The sequence below is a fragment of the Amblyomma maculatum genome, chromosome 7 (assembly GCF_055883805.1).
Source record: "Amblyomma maculatum isolate TAMU_Amacu chromosome 7, ASM5588380v1, whole genome shotgun sequence".
NCBI lineage: Eukaryota > Metazoa > Arthropoda > Arachnida > Ixodida > Ixodidae > Amblyomma > Amblyomma maculatum.
In genome coordinates, this window is record NC_139350.1 from 54657372 (window position 1) to 54680141 (window position 22770).

Genomic DNA, 22770 nt, shown 5'->3' on the forward strand with positions numbered 1-22770 from the left:
ACCAGTCCAGTAAAAAGTTCTACTACGGCGCCGACACCGATGTGGGATGAATGACCCCGGGTCATCCATGAACCATCGAAAGAGACAGAAATGTTCCCGGGGTTGTCAAGGTTCAACTCGTTATAGAGTTGCCGAACAGAACGGGCGCTGTCTTTCAACACTCCTTCGGCTGCGCGTGTTGCTGCGGGCGTCAGCTTACTCTTTACGTAGTCCTGCCACGTTTTCGTGTGCAGGCCACGATGAGATATGTTCATCGCCGCAAACACATCATTCAGCGCCGTTTGCCTATGTCCGGTACTTTGCATCGCGCGTGCAGCAAGGATATTCACGGCAAACGGATTTATCTTCTGGCTGCCTTGCACGCGCGGCGAACTCCATGCCGATGAAATGTCCCCGCAAATCACGCACGCGAGAGAGAGTTTAACGGCTAGACCATATTCACGATTTCCTTTTGAAATATGGACATCCCCGCCACACACTTTGCACTTCACAGCAGACAACAGTTCGTTCAGCGACTCCAAACTCACAACAGTGAACGTCGTATCGTCCGCACGGCAACCGCCGGTCGCGTCAAGAAGACGGGCGTCAGAAGTGGCGATGAAATCCGCTTTCCTCTTCGTCGCTGCGGTTGAACCCAGCTCCTGCAGCATTCCTTCGGCTTTTCTTTTCAATCAAGTCCGAAGGCTGCAGCATCGTCGTGTCGTGGCGGACGCGTCCGCTGGGCGTAGGCGCCGCCGAGCTCGCTAGGCCTATTTCGTCCGCGGGGACTTCTTGACTTGCCGCTGGCTCCTGCACATCCTCGGAGCTTTCGGGTGCCGCAGGACGGTTCCGAAAGTTGTCGCCGCGCGCACTCTTCTTTTTTTTGCCGAATTTGTGGCGCGAGCGGAATTTACTGAGGGGCATCGTCTCGCCTCGGTCTCGACTCAGAACAAAATGGCGTCTCGGACGCTTTCAACGGCTGCTGGCCCGCCGCATGCAGACGACGTGCGATAGAATCAGCCAATCGGATGGCTCAGTTGCAGTCACGTGCGCTCAGCAGCGAATCAGACGCCGCGTTTTCGTTTTTCTTTGTGGTTATTTTTCTCAGTGGCCATTGAGGGCAGACAAGCGCTAGCGGCGGGAAATTGAAACCCAGAAAGCGCTCTTTCAAATGCGCCTAACATGGCCGAGATCGGTCCGGCGGAACGGCAGTTGCGCGCAACGAAAAATGTGCCGTTTTATCGTCTGCTGCTGCGCAAATTCAGCCCGCGCGATGATTTCAATTCGTTATTATGCTGAAAATACTGACTTCTGGAAGAAGAAAATTGGTGAACTTGTAGATTGATAGCCACAGATTCCAGAAATGCCATTTTCAGAAAATCGGTTTTTTGGTCATTTTTTGGTCCCAAAGACCCGTGTCCCCCCTTAATTCCGTTTATCCGTAATTTTCATATAACCGAGTTGTGTTTATTGGGAGTCTACTGTAGTGTGGCTTTATTGAATCTGTGAAGATGAACATTGAGTGTAAGATTACGACCCTCTCATCCCGGAAATCTGTTTCCTATTCCAAAGTGCGTGGTGTCGCTCATTGTTCAGTAGCTTCCGCTGATGTACGGTCTTTTTGCCCTGCTTAATAGTGAAATGAATGACTTAATAAATAAGTGAAATATATTCGATTGAACAGCTCTCCAATTTTCTGGGAATTTCGATAAGTGTTGTTCATTTGCTTAAGTCCATTAATCAAATTCATAATACTGTCAAGTCGTTCACAAAACTGAATTATCATGTTATCACTCAAATCAAGAAAAGAGCACCTGATGGAACCTCCGGACACACAACACAAGAAGCTGTGGCAGCAAAAAGCAGTATCTAATCCAGTGTCATGAGTGTTTAGAGTGTCATGACTGAACAGTGCTTTTGAGTCATGACTAGACACTAGCCATGGTCATGACTAAACGTACACAACTCATGGACTGCATAGTCACATGGGACCTCTGATTTGACTGACTCATGACAAGCTCTGCCTCGGTGGTGCAGTGGTTAGGGTGCGCGACTGCTGTGCCCAAGGATGCGGGATCTGATCCCGACCACGGCGGCGGTGGCTTTTCGATGGTCAGTGCACGCTAAAGAACCCCAACCAGTCGAAACTTCAGGAGCCCTCCACTGCAGCATTTCTTGTAGCCAGAGTCACTTTGGGACGTTAAACCTCACAAACCACACGAAACCACTCATGACAAGTAACTATGGTACATGACATGACTCAGCACATGACATTTATATACCATTTGTCATTACATACACATGCATGACTGCCATTCTCATCTTAATGAGACGTCATATCACACGTTACATTTTGCTTCCACGTTTGGAGACACGTTTTCGCAAACGTAGCCGAGTAAGCCTTTCGCTAATTTTAGCGATCTGGAGAGAGAGAGAGAGAAAACTATTTCAAAAAGAAAAAGGAAAAAATAAAAAGGGGGGGGGGGGGACAGTGAGTGGAGTCTTCATTTCAAGACCCCAGTGGCCTGGGTTGCCGCTCTTGCCTGAGTTACCAGCCTACGCTGGGTCTCTAGATCATAGCATTGCAGAGTGGCCTCTCACTGCGCCTCCGAATGGTGCATGTTTATGTGTGGAGGTTTGGGGCCTGTGCACCCCCATGTGACGTGGTAGGCAGTGGGCTGATCGTTGCACCAAGGGCATATGTCTGTGTATTGTTCTGGGAACATTATGTTGTATTGATGTAGGTTGGGGTAAGTGTTGGTTTGGAGCTGTCTCCATTCCTGCATTTCTTGTGCATTTAGACCCTTGTGTGGAGGGGGATAAATCCTACGTTGTTCCCGTAGGTACTTAAGTCGCGCGCCGTAAGTCGCTGGGACAGGAATGCTGGTTGTGAGATCGGGATTGGTGGCCACTCTGTTTGTGTGACCTTGAGCTAGCCTATCCGCGACCTCATTACCTTCCAATCCAGAGTGCCCCGGAACCCAAGGAACTTGACAAAAGGAAGAGTCTCAGCTGAGGCAAAGAAAATTCTCGAATCCAGGGCGACCTCACTGATGATCACAATAAAATGACCCCAAGCCACGTATCAGTGTGTGGAAACGAAGCCGCTCACTCGAGCTACAGTTGAACCTGGATGTAACGAACCTCTATGTAACGAATTTCTGAATTTAACGAAGTTTTTAAATTCCCCAGTGCCACACCCATTGAAGCCAATGTATTTTCGACCTCTATGTAACTAAGGCGTTGTGGCGGTCAACCTTGATGTAACGAACTCTCGAAGCTGATTAGTCAATTATTTTTTGAGCTTTTACTGAAAATTTGGCCGAAGAAATGCATTAATTTAGTGAATATTAGAACTTAAGAAGCCAGCAGCTATGTGAACGCCTGTAATCGAAATCAAGCAAAATTGGCGATGATGATGATAGTATTACCTTCTAGCGCCGCTCCGTGGCAAATGCAGCAGCCTCCTCAGGCATTGGTAGTGTAGTGCAACACCTGGTGGTATTAATGGCTGCAGTTGATTTCTTTGTTGGTACTGTACATGCGTGTAGCACATGCAATTTTTGCATGCGTTGTGCATTCGCCATCTTGTCTGTTGTTCTGAGTCTCTTGTGTCTGCGGATTTGCGGTGTTGGTTTGCCCGACGTGTCGGAAGTGCTAGGCCAACCTTTCTTCCTGTATTTGTGGGGCCCCGCTTGTATCTGCGGTGTCAGTTCGTCATGGTGAGTTCAACGGCCAGAAAACTAAAAGTTTTGTCATTTCAAGACAAACTTGCCATTTTAAATGCGGTCTTCGCGGGCGAGAAGGACGTCGCCGCTCATTTCAACATCCCAGCAAGCACCCTGTCAACAATTTTGAGTGCGGAAGAGAAGATTAGAAGTGCAGTGGAGTCGGGAACAAATGCTAAGAAAAAGATTGAAACTGTCAACATGATGATGTGGACAAGGCAGTGTTCACGTGGTTTTTGGACACGGGAGCCAGGAATGTGCCCATAAGCGGAGCGATATTACAACAGAAGGCGAAGGATTTTGCATTCACCTTTGGCCATGATGACTTCAAAGCAAGCAACGGGTGGCTACAAGGTGTCAAGAGCCGACACAATGTCATTGGGAAAGTAATCTGCGGCGAATCTGCCTCTGCAGACAGTGATCGTGGGTGGCTGACACGCTTCCTGGAATTCTGAGGTGCTTCGAAGTGGCTGAAATCTGTAATGCCGACAAGATGGCTGTTTTATCAGATGCTTCCGGGCCGCACGCTAGCACTTAAAGCAGATGACTGCCGCGGCAGAAAGCAGAGCAAACTCTGCGTAACAGTCCTACTGTGCACAACTTCGACGGCTCTGACAAGCGAGTCCTGCTAGTTGTGGGAAAAAGTGCCCGTCCCAGGTGGTTTAAGGAGACGAAGCATATGCCTGTGAAATACACGGCGAACACCAAAGCGTGGATGACTTGGGCAATATTTTCTGAATGGCTGAAAGACTTCAGCCGGGATGTCAAGCGGCAATGCTGTCAAGTTTGCCTACTTCTGGACAATTGCGCTACGCACCATGTTGAAGGCCTGCAGCTATCTATCATCGAACTGCACTACTTCCTGGCTAATTGCACGTCACTAATACAGCTGCCGTACAAAGGAATAACCAACAGTTTTAAATGCTGTTACCGGCGCCGACTGATACAGAAGCTTCTTCTGAACATTCGTCTGGAACGGGAACTGAAGATCGATATTTATCAGTCAGTTGAAATGCTTGCTGCCTCCTGGCGAGAAGTAAGGGCAGAAGTTGTTAAGAAGTGCTTTATAAAGGCAGGGATTACAAAAAACTCGCAGGCTGGTGCCGACGACGAGGAAAAAGAGACTTCAGCTTCATCCTATGTGGCCAAAGTGAGGGATGAGCTACGCAGCAAAGGTGGTGTCCCCGACGACGTCGACCTGAGCGACTTTTTGTTTGCAGACAACGCCACCGTAGCTACGGAAGAAATGAATGATGAGGCACTTGCCGAAACCGTGCAAAATCCCGATGTCTGTGATGATGGTTCCTGTGAGCCAGATCCATGTGACGTGCCCATCGCGAAGGAGGTGATGATTGCAATCGACGTATTGCGCCGTTCCCTCGGCTCGCGCGACGACGAAGGAGCATTAATGATTTAGCTTCATTGGAGCGCAGTGTTGTGCTTTTGCTCGCGCGGAAACAAGCAGAGATTACGAAGTTTTTTGCTGTAAAATAAATGCCTAAAGGGTGAGTTCACCTTCACTGATATCTGAAGCCTTTCGGTTTCATTTCTGCATCGTTCGTGCGAAAACCTGCATGTAACAAAAAAGTGCGAAATTTTGTCAACTTCGTTGTACCCAGGTTTAACTGGTATCTACTACGGGATGAACGTCAAGTGAGTCGACAACCCAGTACCCGGGGAGAGGTAAACACCTACCACGAGATCTGTGAATACTACAAACTCAACAGAGCATTCTCTACGCCACATAAACATCTGAAAAACGAAAAAGCCAAAAATCTTCACTGACTACAGGCCAGAAATTGTCCAACCCAGGGCTGCACCATTTAAACGTAGCTGTAAATACTGCGAACAGAGAAGGGCACTAAGTCACATAATCTGGCAATGCTCCTTTTTTTGCTTGTGAAATAGCCAACATTCAAAATGCGGAAGCTTGGAGGAGTCTCTACCAGAATGCTAAAACCTTGAGACCCAGAAAGTAGCCATCCGCCTGGTGGCTGAGGCCTTGTGTATTCTTGTGCGCTTGCATACCTGAGTAGGGGAGCAGGAAGGTGTTTGCCCCAAGAGTAGACTATTTTGTACGGGGCCTGTCTGCCAAAAGCACGAATGCAATATGAAACAGAGCAGTAGCACTTGCATTTTTTATTCATCTTAAGGAGTTCAATGAATCAATCATGTCTTTTTGCAAGGGTATGCCACTGCCAGCAGCTGTTTAGTAGTTTCATGTTAGCATGTTTCTTGAAGCGTTTTGTGAAGATACGGTCGATGACCGATTTTTCCGACTCTCTAGGGACCGTGAAGTCAGAAAATTCGGGCAGTCTGAAAAATCAAATTTATAGAAAAAATCTCTTTACATAAACTTATGATTGCCACTGCCAAGGTGTCTAGTAACCGGGAAAACCGGGAATGGTCAGGGAAATTTCAGGCACCAAGAAAAATCTTGGAAATGTCAGGGAAAGCATCAAATTTTTCGCCAAGTCTGGGAAAATGGCGAGATATATTCTCTGGTGCATTTTCATTTCAAGCTGACTGCTGTGACTTTTGAAAGCAGATTTTATCGCATTTGCTGACCGAATTCAATGTTAATAATTTGAGTGTGGGTTCTCGAAAGGATAAACATTCCAAAAATGAGTTTTTCTCAAAATCAATTTTTGTCCATTTTTGACCGTTCTACGACTTCTTTCTCCCCTTCATTAACCCTATGGCTGTTTTTAAGAATTTTTCGTAAGAGCGCGCTAAGAAAAGAGAAGCGCGCTCTCCCTCGAGCCTAGCCGTGACCTAGGGTGCCTGGCATCGAGGTACCCTATATACACCCGAATTTTGACCACTCAAAACCGCCGTTTTTTGATACATGGGGCCTATAGGAAATTTCGCAACTGGTATCAAAGAGCTCTGCTGAGGCTGGCGTCGGAGCGTTTCTAATTTTCAGTCAAGTTGCGACGTTTTTGCCTGCCATTAACACTAATAACAGCCTTTCACTATTGTAAATGGCAGAATATGATTAATAAATAGCTTTTTGTTGGGAATTATTTGTCTATGCTCATTATCATCAGCTGCTACATTTTTAAGCCTCTTCACTCGTCAGGGAATTTGATCGAAAATAATTGGGGAAAATCTAGAAAAGTCGGGGACTTTGAAAATAGTGGTTTGCTAGACACCCTGCACTACATTGCACTACATGGAGGAAGGGGTCAGTAGCCCAGTCTGACGGTCTCGCCACGCTATGTTTACACAGACAACGGGTGGCAACTGGCGTTCGATGGCTGTACTGCCGTTGGCACCTCGTGGGTGAACACGCTGGCTTTTACGAAGTCCAGACGCAAAAGCAAACCGGCAGCTGCGAGTTAGTTGAGCCACCGCATTTTGAGAATACTTCACCCCATAGTCCTCATCTGTTGTGCGGTGAAGTATCCTCGAAACGCGGCGGGACTGTCTTGCAGCTGACTGCTTTGCACTGCGTAAAGGACCCCATATTTCTAGCTTAAAATTTGCTGCATGTAATTCCATTTTTTGATCCAGTTGCAGCCTGGGTTAATGACTTTCGTCAGTACATGTTATATGGAGGCTTGGTTATTGGCAGTGATACTGCGGCAAATGCGAATAAGTCAGAAAAGTCGAACAATCAGTCACGATGTGGCTGAAATTTTGGGGCTCACGCACGGTGCTGCGAAAAAAAGTGAATAATCAAGCATGTTCCGAAAAATTGGGTTTCCGAATTTTCTGTTGTCAACTTTACTTGTTTATGGAGAAGTTGTTTACACAGTCAGGTCTTTCTTTTTTTTTTTTTTTTCTTCTAGCTTGCGGATGCGACTGGCACCAAGTATTACAACGCCAATGGGGAGGTGATTGAAGAAGAAGGTGAGTTGCAAAACTGTAGCTGTTACCATTTACCTTTGTGTGAACTGTGTGTGGCTTGTTGGGACTGTCCGTGACTAGTCTTCTACCTTGTATTCAAAGTTTTGAATTTGCGTGATTTGGGGAGTGATCTGTTATTAGTAGCTTAAGTTAGTTTAATCAGAACACAATGAGACCTGCTGTTCGAACTGCTGGAAATGCCGTGTTCTTGCAAGTTGATTCACATCTGAACAAGTTGTAATCCACACATAATCGAAAAATTGAAGAGCTCTTTGGGTGGACCTCTTGCTCCAACAGTTCTGTGGTCATGGCTGCCCTTGCCAGCAGTCTGTGCAGATGTTCAAGGTCACTGCTGAGCAGAACAACCTACCATTGACCTTTGGATGGTGTGGGGAGAGTTCATTGGGTACCACTGTTGCAATTTTGATGGTGCAAAGAGAATGTTTGTGTATGTGTGTGTCGGAATGTGTTCCCCTGCCTTTGCTTGGTGCTTTGTGGTTCCCTTGCTTAGTCACTAAGGAAAAAGAGCACACGGAACAAGCTGTCATTCTGGTTGTAGTCGGCGCTTGTTCTGTGCGCTCTTTCTCCTCCATGCTTTAGTCTTGCTCATGCTGGTCAACCTTCCTTCCGGTCCGAAATACTTGTCAACCTGAAGCTGCACGCATACAGCTGCAAGTACTACAGTTCCAGCCATACTAATGCAAAGCATGCGTCAGTGATCACACTTCCCTCAAAGCTTACCTGCTGATAATTGGGCGAGTATTTCTTTCCTGTCCACGGGAAGAGGGGTGGTATTTGGATGGTGTCATTAATATTTTTTTTTCTTTAACAAAACTTGCTTGGTACTGGGGTGTCTAGTATCAAATTGTAGAGGAGGAATTCCTCTTCACAATGGTATTGGTGACAATCTGCATGTTTATTTTATAGATGTTGAAAAAGAACTATCAGCAAAAAATTGTAGTTAAAAAAAACACACAAAAGGATCAATTTCTTGATACAAATAAAACGTATGAACCAAATGTTCAATATATGCATTTTTTACAACAGGGACCAATGCAACATTGCAGCCAATTCTAGCTTTCTGTGTACAATATTCGCTGAGTTGGGAAAGAAAACAGTAGTCAACATCGAGCCCTGGCTGTCCTCTAGCGGAAAACACTGCTCCCTATGTTGCCGGCGGCAAGTAATGCTACCCAAAAGATGTCACCCTGCAGATAACAGTTGTGAGCTTCAGAACAGTGATCTCTTCCGACTTGTCGAGGCATGGTGGTCCACGTTCCAGGTCGGTTTGACGCAGTTTCGCTGCCAATGCTAAAGTCTGAAGAGCTGAATTTGTCTTCAGAGTCATCACTGTTGCTGGTCGCATCCAAAAACGACCCCTCCAATGCGTCAAATTCCACGAATCTGCACGGAAGCAGAAGTGCACGACGTCAACGCAATGATGTAAACAAGGAGCGGTGAACACCTGACTTCAGGGACCATCTGCCGCCATACTATCTTGCTCAAAATACAGTCGAACCCGGATATATCGAACTCGAAGGGGATCGCGAAAAAGTTCAATATATCGATAATTCGATATACAGAAATTGGCTTGTGACGGCACTTACGATGCGAAAAAATGATACCGTATTTGCCGCGTAATCAACCCACTCGCAAATAAATGAACCCTCTCTCCCCTTTTGCGCCCGAGAATTTGAAAAAAAAAAAAAAATGCTTTAAGGCCAGCTCGCTCACATGCAAGCGATTGAGCAATCTCAGCGACTATCGGCAGCGACAGAGCGAAAAATTTCCAACTTGTTGGAACTGCATCCCCCTCGCTGCTCGAGCCATCGCGGCAGCTCATTACAAGGTTTCTGTGTCGCTGCGGCAGAAAATCGCGAGCGTTTTCGCTTGCATGCCGATGGCGCGCGTCACTCCGTTTCCGCCGTCGCATCCACAGCTCATTTCTTGGCAGCGTGCCAAGATGTTGCGCAGCGATAACGTCAGGGCGCGTTTATCTTTTTATAGCTCCTGCGGTGGCAGGGAGTGAACTTGGCAGAATGCCCGTGATGGCTTGATTGCACAAGTGGGGTTCGATTTATCACGCCGCGCTTGGGGGGGGGGGGGGGGGGGGGGCGTCATGATTGCAGCAGCTGACTGCGTGCTTCCCTTGATTCATACATGCAAAGATAAACGGCTCCCGCCAAAAAAAAAAAAAAAAAAAAAAACTGCCGTTTCTTAACGTCCGCAGCCGCCATATCTTGCGCTACGTCGCGCGTACAGCACAGCGATAAAAAAGAATGACTCTCGCAAAAAAAAAAAAAGAAAAAAAAAAAGAGCTGCCGCTTCTTAACGTCCGCAAGGCGCCATAGCCACGTCAGCCGCCACGCGCAGAGGGTTCGCAACACACGCTGGAGAAAGCGTCCCACGTCTGTCTGAAAACGGGCCGAGCTGGCTTGGCGCATGCGTAGCGCGTGCTGAAGGAGAGAGCTGGGCAAAAGAATGGGCACACCCACGCACATGGCTTGCAAACGTCATGTGTTGGCGCGCGGGAAACGATAACTGCAGATGCGCGCGCCTTTGGCGAATGGGCGCGGCGCTGTCCAGAACTGTCCCTTCTCATTCCTTCCGCGCGTGGCTTGAAAACGTCACGCGGCAAACGGCCAAGAGTGATGCGATCGTCTTTGGGGAAGGCACACTTTCCAGTGCGTAGTGCGGAGTTCGATATATCGAACGACCGACCGGCGAAATTGAGTTCGATATATGACGCGGCTTTCCTATACTTTTACATGGGATTTTCAAGGGGATATTCCGTGAGTTCGATATAACTAAAATTCGATATATCCGGGTTCGATATAACCGGGTTCGACTGTAGTTCTTTAGGCATTGGATGTATTTCAATGCTTGAGAAGTTATTTTCTCAGCTACAACCCCTCTGCTACTTTCTTCCTCTTCCTCTTCTACGTCTTTATCTGCGGAGTTGAGCTACAATTTCTTGATCTGTCAAGTGTTCTGTGTTGACCAGGTTTTCATCCGCAGTTACATACTGCGAGAATTCTTGGCACCAGGAGGCCTTTTCAACAGCTGCCCAGAGACCTGGATCTGGTTGGTCCTCCTGCAGCAACATGGGGTCTGAGCAGTCGCTGTCAGACTGAAAAACTAGCTTTCCTAAAGCAGTTTTTTTATGATAATTGGCTGAATCTGCACCCACACAGAAGAACCTGCACCGCAAATCTCAGGTCGATTACAGTCTCTCTCTTCGCTTGCATGTCAAAAAGCAAACTCTCAGCAAGGCATGTGCGGTACCTGGACTTCATTGAGTGCACAATGCCTTGGTCGATAGGCTGCGCTTTTGACATTCTGCAGGGTGGAAAATACACCACCTTTATGGCCTGAAGCTGTGGAAGCTGCATACGGCTCTAGCAATTGTCGAGGAAGAAAAGCACCCTGGTCCTGCCCTGGTCCTGCACCTAGCCCTGCAAAATAGACGCCTGACGCGGGGTTCCCGGAGGCCCTTGTAGTTTCTGTGGCCGAGGGCCTGCTCCAGAAAATGAAACAAGTCCAGCAATCTGAAAAGAATGCCGTGACAGGCCCAGATGCACGCAAAAGAGTAGCAGTCATTCCGTATATCCACCAGACTTCCTACAACCTGAAGAAGATTGGAAAGCGTGCAGGCGTTGACGTTGTGTTTTCGGCCCCACTCAAACTATCAGTTCTATGCAAGAAAACTAACCCGTGCTATAGCAAAAAGAAAAAATCGTGCATGATTAGACACCAGAATCGGTTTATCACTTGCGACAAAGGTGTTGTATATCGCGTTCAGTTGTCCTGCGGATGCGAATACATTGGACAAACCGGCAGGTGTATGAATATCAGATTGAAAGAGCACAACAAGAATGTAAATGGTGGTGACCAGGGCCATCTTAGCACGCACTGTCGTAATTGTGGCGATGGGTCTAGACGTCGCCGCAGAAAACATTGCATGCCTGCGTTTCAAAAAAGCAGAATCGTTGCTCGACACAATGATCAGTGTGTCAGGGAGATAATTGAGGCGGTAAACATAGCTCGTACAGAGGAAAGGTGTGTAAGCATGCCATCAGTCTCACTAACCAAGAAAGAGCTGAAGTTTCAGGATCGATGGTGATTAGGGCCTTGTCCTATCGCCTATGCCTTTCATGCTGATTGCTTTTCCTGCTCTTTCCTGCTGAAGCTTCAAATGTGTATAAATGCGTGGCATATCAGAGAAATAAATAGTTGGAAGTGAGCGCTCTTTTCACTCTGTCTGTCGTCGTCCCTTCTTGTGGTTCGCGCTGCAATAAAAGTTAGATATGAAGCAACTAGCCCGCCAAGCAACCGTTCAAGAAAAGCACATTCCTCTTCTTCTGCATTTTGCTGTCGTACTCCAGCAGCCACCTATCGAAAGTGCTTTTAATCATTCAGGTGCTTTTGTTATAATCCCAGTCTACGGGAACGTGCACATTCTGCAGATATAACAGTCTTCGTGATTTGCCTATAGCCAGCAGCCTCTCTTTTTCACTCCTGTCCATTGTTGCAGCAGAAGAGAACACTTGTACGCTCCTTCGATTTCTTGCTGTCATGGCATGCGTCTCTGGAAAAACAGAGCATCTTTTCTGGCCTCAACTTGTAGAATATGCCACTTTTATCGGCATTGAGAACGTCTCGCGGTGCGTAGCCTTTGAGGTGCAATGGGAGAACCTTGGCTTTCCAATCTGCCACAACAGTGTCATGAATGCTTGCCAACTCACCAGAAAGGCACTTGAAGGCAATTCCATGCCTTACTTTAAATCGGTTGAGCCAACCTTCACTGCATTTACTCTTCTTGGTTCACAACAATGGCTTGTTGCTCCGCACATTTCCGTAGAAGCGGACCGTTCGCGGGGATGTTTCGCGAACGAGCGTCGCGAAGCCACACCAGCAGGGCCTCCTCGGCCTCCTCGACATCTGGGAATAAAGCCTCGCGGAGTCTAAACCTCTTGGGCTGCGAGTCACTCGAGACTTTTTTTGCCAAGATTGCCTCCTTGGCACTCATGATAGTGTTCATGGTTTGCTTCGATAAGCCGAAAGCCATGACAACGTCCACCTGCTCAGTGATATCAAGCTTGTCCTCCAGGGAAATCTGCTTGCGCTTCGTCATTTCTGGTGGTTTACGATGCACGGCACTTGCTGATCGAATCGGCTCCATCACACTGGTAACGTCCCGACAGCGTGCACAGGCTGACAGGATAAACAAAGCACACGCCGCGCTGAACAACGTTGGCGCTAAATGTGAACGCCACAAAACATTTCATTCAGAGAGGGGGCGCTATCGAACAACCACTTTTCTTTTTAATTAAAAGTATTATGGAAGTATAAAGGATAAGTGTTTGTTCCTCGTATCAAAAATGATCAAAGCCAGCCCAATTTCAAGCCAGCCGAATCCAAGCCAAGTATGACCACCTCAGAATGGTTGATCCTGCTGGCGCTGTTCCCCTCCTGAAAGTTTGCCAAGCGATGCTTGAAGTTGGAAGCTATTGAATTTAGAATATCCGCGGGTAAAGAAGACTTCAGTAAATGAATGTAAAGGAGGGAAATTATACCCCAAATTTAGTTCATTGTATTCGAATGTTTGCTGTAGCCGAATCTGCAGTAGGTGAAGTTTAGTCAATTGAATAGATAGGAAAACCAACCAAACATCTCACATCTGTATGTTATAACCGAATATTCGTTGAAACCGGATCCATTGTAAGGAGATTATGCTGTAGTTGCTGCGCGCCTTGCAGGAACCGTGAAGGGCTTATGGTGAGCGAGACGAGCTCACCTAGTGCTTATTGTTATAGCCTGTGCGCTTTTAGAGACTTAGGAAAGCTCTATATACAAAACTTGTTCTTCATGCGCTAAGAACATATTAGTCATTGCAGCCTGAAGTTAGAGCAGCAGCAGAAGGAACTTCAGCACTGCCGGATTCACGGTCCGAATTCAGGCCGGTTGGTTCCGGGTCCAGTCGTCTGAGCACAGGGCTGCGCTGGGCTAAGGTCCTTTCAGTGTCTGGCCGGGCTCGGGCTCACAGTTTCGGCCTGTGCACACCTCTGGTACATACTGGCACCAAAACATTAGGGACAGTCTTGGGAGTGCAAAAAAAAAGGAGGGGACACTTGAGCCCACCTAGGGTATGGCATGGGGCAGCTTTAGCAATTCCCGTTTTTCTTGTGGATACTAGTTTGCATACGTGCACTTTTTGCCTAAGCACTAATCCCTTAATTTGTGTATTATCTTGTGCATAGTATTTAGCGTACTGTCTTGAGTTACGTGAAAGAGCACCCGACATAGGTATATACATCCCCACCTAACAAAGACAGTGTAACGTTTCTCCGTGGCCTGCAGGGCAGCATATCAAAATTGTTGAGGGCTGAACTCTCCTCACCCTCCTGTCTGAAATTAGAGGCCCTAATAATTAGCTTCTGCCAAATCAGCCAGGTGATGTTACACAGCATTATTATGACCTATCATTCCCAGCGATATCAGCTGCCACCTGCCAGAATAATGCCAGTGATCTTTCAATTGCAACACCACCAACACTGGATTTTCTGAAGAGCGGGACCTTTAACACTGTCGCTATAAAAACGAGGGAGGACGAGGGAGGGAACGGCTTCCATCAGTTCAAAGCACAGGCCTGAGGTGCATGGTCACCTCAGGCTTGCTCTTAGTAGTCTAATTAAAGAGATTTACTGTGTCATCTTCTGTGCACCAGCACCAAGCCTGTTGTAAGATGTATCAAATATTTGGGCATCTGAATACTAGGTATTCAATCTGCAAATTGAGTAATTCAATAACTTGTTATTCAGTTCGATTATTCAATTCTTTGCACACCCCTAGAGTTTGGTGCTGGGTGGGAGTTATGGCTGGGGCGCTGTGGCATATCAAGCATTGTCGTCATTTTGCGGCTTCAAGGTGCTGTCACTTTATTGGTTAGAATAATTGGTTCACTGGAAGGGAAAGGCCCAATATTTGTCATACTTGTTTCTGTAGACACCTATACCGCGCTGTAAGAGAAGGGAGGAAGGTGAAGGATGCTGGATCGAATCCTGGCCGCGGCAGCCGCTTTTCAATGGAGGCGAACAGCAAAGCGCCCGCGTGATGTGCGATGTCAGTGCACGCTAAAAAACCTCAGGTGGTCTTAATTTCTGGAGTCCTACACTGCAGCGACTCTCATAGCGTGACTTGCTTTGGGACATTAAAGGGACACTAAAGAGAAAATGAAGTGGACTTGCATCAATAGATAGCCAGTTCCTGGTTACAAAAAAGCCCCTCTTACTGAAAACAAAGTTGTTATAAGGTAGTAAAGAGGAAGAACAGGAATACAGGTATCGCCGCCACAGCCGAAACTGCCGAGGCTCGAAACTACAAATCGCATAATGCACAAAGGATCCCTGAGGCTAACAAATGCGAATTACGTTGACCGTTTGAATGCGGTAGTCTGTTTTGTCTCTAATATCATAACATGCTTTTATCACTCTTAAACGACGGCGAAAAGTTGAAAAGATAACTTAAATGTTGCAAGGCAGATATAAAAATATACTCTTTTCATGCGCTTGTCGGTAGGTGCCGCTAGTCTCTCAGCTAACATGGCGCTACAGGCGTCCACTTCAGTTTCAGTTATGTTCCGACTCAGGCACTTCATGCGTGCTCGGATAGTTTGGTTTCGGCCTGCAGCGCCTGAAATACGAGCTCGGAGCAGCAGATGCGCCTACCCTAATTGCGTATCGAATGAAGATCGCTACTCGGCACGCACCTGCGAAGTATTCTCCGCTCCCGCGCGCCGGCAATCACGGAGTCTCCTCTTGCATCATCCTACCCAACTACGTAGTAGGAGAAAACAGTTTGAATTCGACCGGCGGGAACAAAAGAAACCTCAACTTCTTATCGTAATATCTTAGCAATAATTCGTTTTTTTTGCTGCCGGATATGCGGCGACAGTGTCGCCAAATGTCGCTTATTAGGTTTTGCTAGCATATTTGGGTGTCTTTAGTGTCCCTTTAAACTCCACAAATGAAACCAAACGCAAAAACTGTCTCAAACCTGTCGCAAACCGATCAGCTAGCCATGCTCTTGTTGGTCGGTTCTGACCGGCGCACCTGTCTACCAGTAGGAGTTGAGGCTGATGGAAGGTTTAAGACAGATTTCGCAATGTGATCAGAGCATAATCGGCCCCTGCACGTCACTTTATTACCTTAAGCCCCCACTTTGGGTTATTGCATGAGAGGTGGGGGGGGGGGGGGGGGGGGGGGGGGGCAAAATTGTTTGGTTTTGGTGATTGTGTGATATCATTGTATCATTGTAATGATAGCATAAATTGTTTTGAAAACTTGATGGGCAGGTGATGCCAGCTACATACTGGCGACTATGTTTTGCCTTTATTGTGTCATATTTGAGGCATCACAGCGCGGGTTATTTGTTTTATTTTTGTGGAAGTAATTCGCCTGTTCCGAGAAATATTTGCATTGCCCGCAAATGGTCTGTGCCCATCATAATTTTGGAAAACATACTTTACCAAACATTCAATTTCTTACATTCCGGCTGCTTTGCTTGAGGTCTAATGCTCTGCACGAAGAATTGATCTGGGCATATGGATTCCTTGCTGCTTGCAAATTCAAAGACACACCTGAATTTATGGAATGTAGTAACATTCCATAAATTTACTTAGAAACAGATATGAAAGACTCATACGAAGGGAGCAAGCAGCCACTACCACTGTATCAATGTGAAGTACTGTACTTTCCGGTTTATAACACTCTCCTTTGTGTAAGACGCACACGTAATATTTAGAGGCTTTCAATAAAAAGAGTTCTATATAAGACACACCCTTGTATAAGACGCACCGCAATATATTCAGGTTAGGGCAATCTTGACTTTATGTGCTTACTCGACCATCGCGTGCTTTGTTCCTGGTGTGCATGCGAATTATGTGCGAAAACACTGACTCAACACTTTGTGGTTACTCAAAGCCTTCGAAAAGCTTCACCTTGGTACGTGGTCGACGATTTCTCGAGAGAGTGCTCGGACGTCCCCATTGCGCTCATTATCACTGCGCTTATCGTCACTGCGTGCGGGTGCTCTAACGTATACGTGGCAACACACATGCAGGAAGGGGAAAACACACATGCAATAGCCATCAAACAACATTGTAAATTGTAACTGGAAAAGAGGGCCGGCTCTCCTAAAGCTCAAAATGAGCTTACAGTCTGTGCGCTCAACCTATGCAGATGGACGAATAATAGAAGAATATGGGTTTGTCGATAGCGCATGCCTGTCCGCATGGTCAGACAGTGTTCTTGCACGCCAACTTTCGTCCTCGCGCTTCCTCAATACTTTTTTAGCAAACATCTGATGCCGCCGCCCCGCAACACTCTGTCAAAGGAGCAAGGCAGCATCATTTTTTTTTAACAACCCCCGCTCGCATGTAGTTCCGGCATGCGGTCCGCCTGCATCCCTCCTTGCGATTTTACCAGTGCCCCGGAGCGATCTTGGCGATGGGCAGGGTGGTGACTTATAGGTTGTACTACTGACTCCAAACAATGAGGCGGGGCGCACGGCAGACACGGAAACATCCGCAGAACCTTGTTCCCCCTCAGAAAATGATGCTTTCTTTTTCTCTTTTACGGTGAACTTCTTTAAAACATCGATGGGTCCGCGCCAGCTCTGTTTTGCAGCCTGACCGCAATGTCGTCACGCATCGGCCTTTTGCTGCAGGCCAACTGTTCCCTCACTTGTTGTCGACGAAGCCGATGGGTTGCGAGAATGCACTGGGACGAAGCGGGCATCCTCTGCCGCCATAACCTCAATTTTCTAAACTAGAGGAAGCATTTGATTGTTGAGAGCTTGTTCGCACATGAAAAAAGTGAATGGAAAAGCACTTACTGCTCTGACTCGACGCACTGGCAATTTGCAGCCAGCCATCGTTTAGGACTTCTCTTGGTGTGTGAGGTGCATACAAAGGGAGCCAAGCGCCACTGATGCAGAAGAAATTATACGGTGTTGGTCAGTGTGAAGTAATGGTGTAACCCTTAATGTGAAATGTGGGGGTTGTGTGTTCGGATCCCACCGGTGGCACACGATTTTTTTTTCTAATTTCTGTTCAGTCGTCTGCACGATTGCATTAATCTTCCACATTGAATAACACAAAAAGTGGCTGTTGGCTCCCTTTGTGTGCATTCCATAAACTTGGGTGTAAGTGTATGTGGGAGCATTTCATCTGTGGGGAGTGAGTGTATCGATGCCTTCTCTGCCTAGACATACTAGTGTGCCCTCAAATCACGTTCTGTCTTTTCCAGAGGAAGGCGGCTGCTACTACGAGTGCCACTACCCGCCCTGCAGCAGCCTGGAACGGGAGCCGCGCGAGTTCAGCATTTGCGGTCGCTGCCAGGCTGCTCGGTATTGTGGCCTCTTCTGCCAGCAGCGCGACTGGCCACTCCACAAACGGCACTGCCGCCCCCGACTCCGCCCACACCGCGAGAAAGCGCCAGAGCGATGACTTGGGCTCGCCCCTATCCGATTTGAGCTTTGCACCAGTGAGTGGACGCTGCATTTTTTTTTTTTTTGCCCCTTGTACCTGCCGCTGGTGACTGGTACTCTCATGCTGGGTGGGACACCCCCATCGTCACTGCCTGTCAACCACCAACACCAGTGCAGTGCTAGGGGTTACCGGATCTCGGGAACTCTCGGCATACCTGGTGGGATACATTAAGCAGTGTGCATTTCGACTGTGGTGTGTTTTCTTACTCTGTGGTGATGTTTAATTTATATTTGTAGCAGTGTGTGATTCAATGGGCCATTTTTCATGGTGGTTTTTTAAGTATTTTTTTACCAGTGCCTTCTTTTCTGCCCTTCCCTTTGCTTGCCACCGGTGGTGTTAGGCATTCTGCTGCTCTGGCGAGCAAGTGCTTGCTGTGCTGGTGTGAATGCTTGCATTCTCATCCTTGTGTTGCATCATCCTTGAGGTTGTGCAAAAGGCTGTTCCTCCGGTGTTACTGACATTCCTTTGCGACACCTTTAACCTCTTTTGTCTGGCCGTGTCCCAATTCTGTACTGTTACAGCATCTATTAGAGGTGCTTCTTTCTTGTCCCAGCAGTGGGGACCGTATCATAAACATTCGTGGGCAATATGAGAAGGAAGGAAGCTTTTTGCGAAAAATTGTGAATATTCAGCATACTTCTCTATTAAATCTGAGGACGACGTTTGAATATTATACATCAAGACAAAAACTAGTGATAAGAATTGAAAAGGCTGTGATTGTCGCGCATAATAAGGGAGTAATAGTTAATTGCTCAAATGTTGTTCCCTCTCATATTGCTCATGACTGTACATGACTGCCTGTTACACCATTGGCTGTCCGCGTGTGCCCTCTCCTGTTCGGGTATCTGGTCATGGTTGTGTGCCATAGAGTGGTCAGGGGCTTTTCTAAGCAGGCGGGCTTTTGCGGCTGCTTTACTTTAGAAATGTTTGCGCTGCATTATTTGTCTACACACTGCCACTCATGTCCACAGTCATACATTTGCCGGCTCGTGCTAGTTTCTGTATATCGAAGGTCAGCCACAGTGCACAAATATCAGGGTAAACCTGGGACAAACTTTCCTCCTGCGCTGTGGAAACGAACAGTTCCTCCACCGTGCGTTTACTAGTAGTGCCCAACCACCTGTCCTGTTGAAGCCTTGTTCAAGGAAGTCTGGCTACAATTCAGGTGCCAGTTTGTTTGCATTTTTATGTGGGACCTGGTGAGAGAAACAGTTGATCATAGCTGACACTCATTCCATCAGCATTCAGCTGCACCTTTTTTTTTTTCTTTTTTTTTTTTTTTTTTTACTGTTCTCTTTGCCACCTCAGCACTGCCCACGCACTTCTGTGCTTGAACTTGTGCTTGAAAGATGTGGCAGAGCCCCATACGGGCATCCTTGTGGGTGGCATTTCTTGCCCTGTGTGTATTGAGTGTTACCAGCTTGTAATGTGCCATCACTGCCTTGTGGCATGCACTGTTGTATAACTGTTTGAGCCACCAGACCTAGGAATATGTGCTGAATGAAAGGTTTGAGTGATGTGGTTGCTTGTTATGGTGCAGAGGAGTGCATTGCTTGTGGCGGTGCAGTCCTTGGGAGTGCTGCTTGGGATGAGCACTGTTGACCGAGGTGGCATATTTGGCGGTGGCCAGTATGTGCATACCTTTGGCAGGTTGTTAAGGCGTGGGCTTCTGCTGCATTTTGTACTGACTGGCGTCATTCCTTTGGCACATGCCATTGCAGTGTTAGTCCAGGCAGCATTACGTTGGAGGGATTTTGTGAAGCGCTTGTGCATTCATTCACTGTTAGTGTGAACAGTTGCCTCCTTGATGGAAGCAAAGTGATATGCAGTTAGGGAGAGCAGACTTCACTCAGTTGCAGTTCTCCTGCAGAGAGAGCTTTGCTAGCCTCCTACTGTGTGGCTTGCATTGCGAACTCCTGGCTAGTAATAAGGGTGTGTGGTGCAGCTTTTCGTTTATTTCGAAAGGGGAGAATGGCAGCATCCCTTGCTTGGGTGAGGCTCAAGTAAACAATACAGGGTTCACTGTACTCTTCTTTTTCTTTTTTTTTGTTTTGTGGCTGCTGTTGCAAAGTGGGATAACCTGTGATGATGTCTGTGTGTTGCAGATTTTATCACTCCCTTTTCAATTCACTTAATATAGCTATCTCGGCATTAAGGCTCTGTTGATTGCAGTGGCAGATGCTGATGCTTTGATTGCTGTTGCACACAACTGTTCAGCCTGCCCTCATAGTTCTGTGTGAAACAAAAGGTCATGCACCTCAATGGTAATCTGCTGTGGGGAGCCTTATCTTTGAGAGTACTGTGTGTATGAGCCTCTGAGTTTAGCCATCTGTGCCAACATCTTTTATCTCACTGGACCCTTCAGATCTTTTATTTCACATTGTGTGTGCTTTTACGTTCACTTCTTGTACTTTGTGTGTTTAGCTTTTGCAAATGTTGTTTGCGTGCATATGATAGAGCCACTTTGAAGCTAAAAGAATTTTATCCTTTCTCGTAACGTTTTTTGTAGTTTTTAATGACTCATTATTCTAACTGCATTCTGCTTGAATGGATATGTGTTAAAGAGTGTTTGCAGGGAATTTCAAGTTGTATAATAAGTGTTAGTTCTTCAGTGGAATCGATAGGGAAAAAAATATAGCAATGGCCGCAAACATTGCACTAGATAGCCTGCCTACAACTGCTAGTTTTTAATTACTTAGTGCTCCTCACATGTCAAGTTTATCTGTGTTTCAAAAAAATGCTATTTAGCAGCACTTGTTGGAAGGCTAAAGCCGAGGTTGAAGTAGCCTCAGATTGGGAATAGGTAGCAGCTTGATGGTGCCATTCTCAGTTTTAAATCCTCGGTTTGGTCGGCAGTGTTGGCAACGTGTTCATGCAAGCTGTTGGCATTGGAGAAGAGTGCAGGCTGGGTATTTTGTAGCCAGACGCTCGGTTTGCCAAGTGTGGCTCATCTTCTGACCAGAACATGTGAAGTATGGCACTTGATGGCTGCTGGCCGAGTTTGACGTGCAAGTCTGGTTAAACACCAGGCCTGTGCTGCTACCTTGGGCCATGGTGGTCTGAGAGAGCTAACTCTCGGAATGTCTCCATGATGCAACTGTGTGTCTGGCCACATATTGCCCGAGCTTTCAGGATGTTGCTAGTGAGCTGTCGAAATGGCGCCTGGCTTTTGGCGGTGCCCTTGAGCAATAAGCCGGTTTCTCGTGTCAGTAACTCTTACTTTATCGTGTTTCCCGTGTGCTCCCGTGTCTGTTTCCAGTATTTTAAGTGCCCGTGCTTTGCTTTTGACACCTTAAAATGCGCTGTCCCTTCTTTTTGTGGCCACTAGTGGTAAACGCTTGCGATGTTGTGTTTGACAGGGTTAACTGATGCATCTCATATTGTGCTCTGCTGAGGTGCAGAATTTATTTTTGTTTAGTAGTTGTTTGCCGTTGTGGAATAATCTAGTCCCTTGCTGTGTTGCTTTTTTTTTTTTTTTTACTTGTTCCTCCTGCACTTGAGCTTTTTGCAAAGTCCATATTTTTGGCCAAGCAACAGGTATTAAAGGTTTGCACAGGTGCTAATTAGATCTTTAGCTTCCTGTTTGTATTTAGTATTGTGTGAGCAGCAACCCAGAGCCTTTCGATTTGCTGTTGGAGGTTCCGAAACATTCCCAAACGCAGCAGCTGCATTGAGCAGCGTGTCACCACCGCGGTGGTGCTTGGCAGTTGACTGCCCTGTTGCACTTGTCACATTATCACTGTTTGCCTAGCTCAAAATTGTTGGCCTTGTTCCGCTGTGCTTTCCAGTGAATTGGGTAGGTGTTTGAGGAAGTAGAGGCAAAATAAACCGTTCAGTGTAGGTAGCTTAATGCTTTGTTCATTTAATATATGTCCTTTAAGCCTTAGTATTCAAGCACATGCTTTGTGCAAACCCCAATTACTTTTCCTTACCTTCACTACTTTATGGACCTGTCTCTAGTTCCTGCATTGTATTACTATGACTTTTTATGCACATTTTAATCAGCATTTTTATTTATTACCGTGGAAGTATCCATTGTGCATGAGTGGTTGGTTGTAATGTTGCATGACCCCTTGCATTTTTTTCTTTTTTGCTTTCTCTGGAAGTTTGGATCAACTGTACAGTTGTCATTGGAGAGTGCTTGGTGTCATCCCCTAGGTAGTGCGTACATGCTGCTGGGGTTTTAATAGCTGTTTTTTGTTTTCCTTCTCTGACTGAATTCTTTTACATTGAGGGCAAGTTTTTCTTTTAATTCATCATGTTTGAATTCATGTGGACCACAAAATAAAAATTTTGTCACAGATTTGGCATCAAATAATTTGCAAATGCTTGCGCATCATATGCCACGAGTCGTCCCTTGTATAGTAGTTGGTTGCTGAAAAGCATTGATGTGGGCTCTAATATGCTCCCCGGTGCTGTTTAAACCTCGGTGCTGTTTAAAATTGAAAAGGGCATAAAAATGGTGCTGAACAGCACCCACAGCGCGCGCCCTTTGGTGTTTATTTCTTTTCAGGCGATGTTGCTTTACACATGCTGCTGTTCTGTCACCGAAATTTTGGAGACCCTATGATTATTCACAACACAATAAGAACTCAACAAAGATCCACAAAGTAAGTTTGAGACAATTAGTGGCCTTGTGTAGGAGTTGTGCCTGCTAGCCCG

General features: G+C 46.7%; 1 protein-coding gene across 1 annotated transcript in view; it reads left to right on the forward strand.

The window, feature by feature from the left end:
• The window catches only part of LOC146183234 (zinc finger MYND domain-containing protein 19-like), a 46551-nt gene extending 24140 nt beyond the window's left edge, over positions 1–22411 (forward strand). The window contains exons 5-6 of the mRNA XM_084609096.1: positions 7502–7562; positions 17867–22411. Coding sequence (XP_084465222.1) covers positions 7502–7562; positions 17867–18066 — 261 coding nt within the window. The 3' untranslated portion in view covers positions 18067–22411. The remainder of the gene's footprint in view (positions 1–7501; positions 7563–17866) is intronic.
• Positions 22412–22770: the final 359 nt, after the last annotated feature.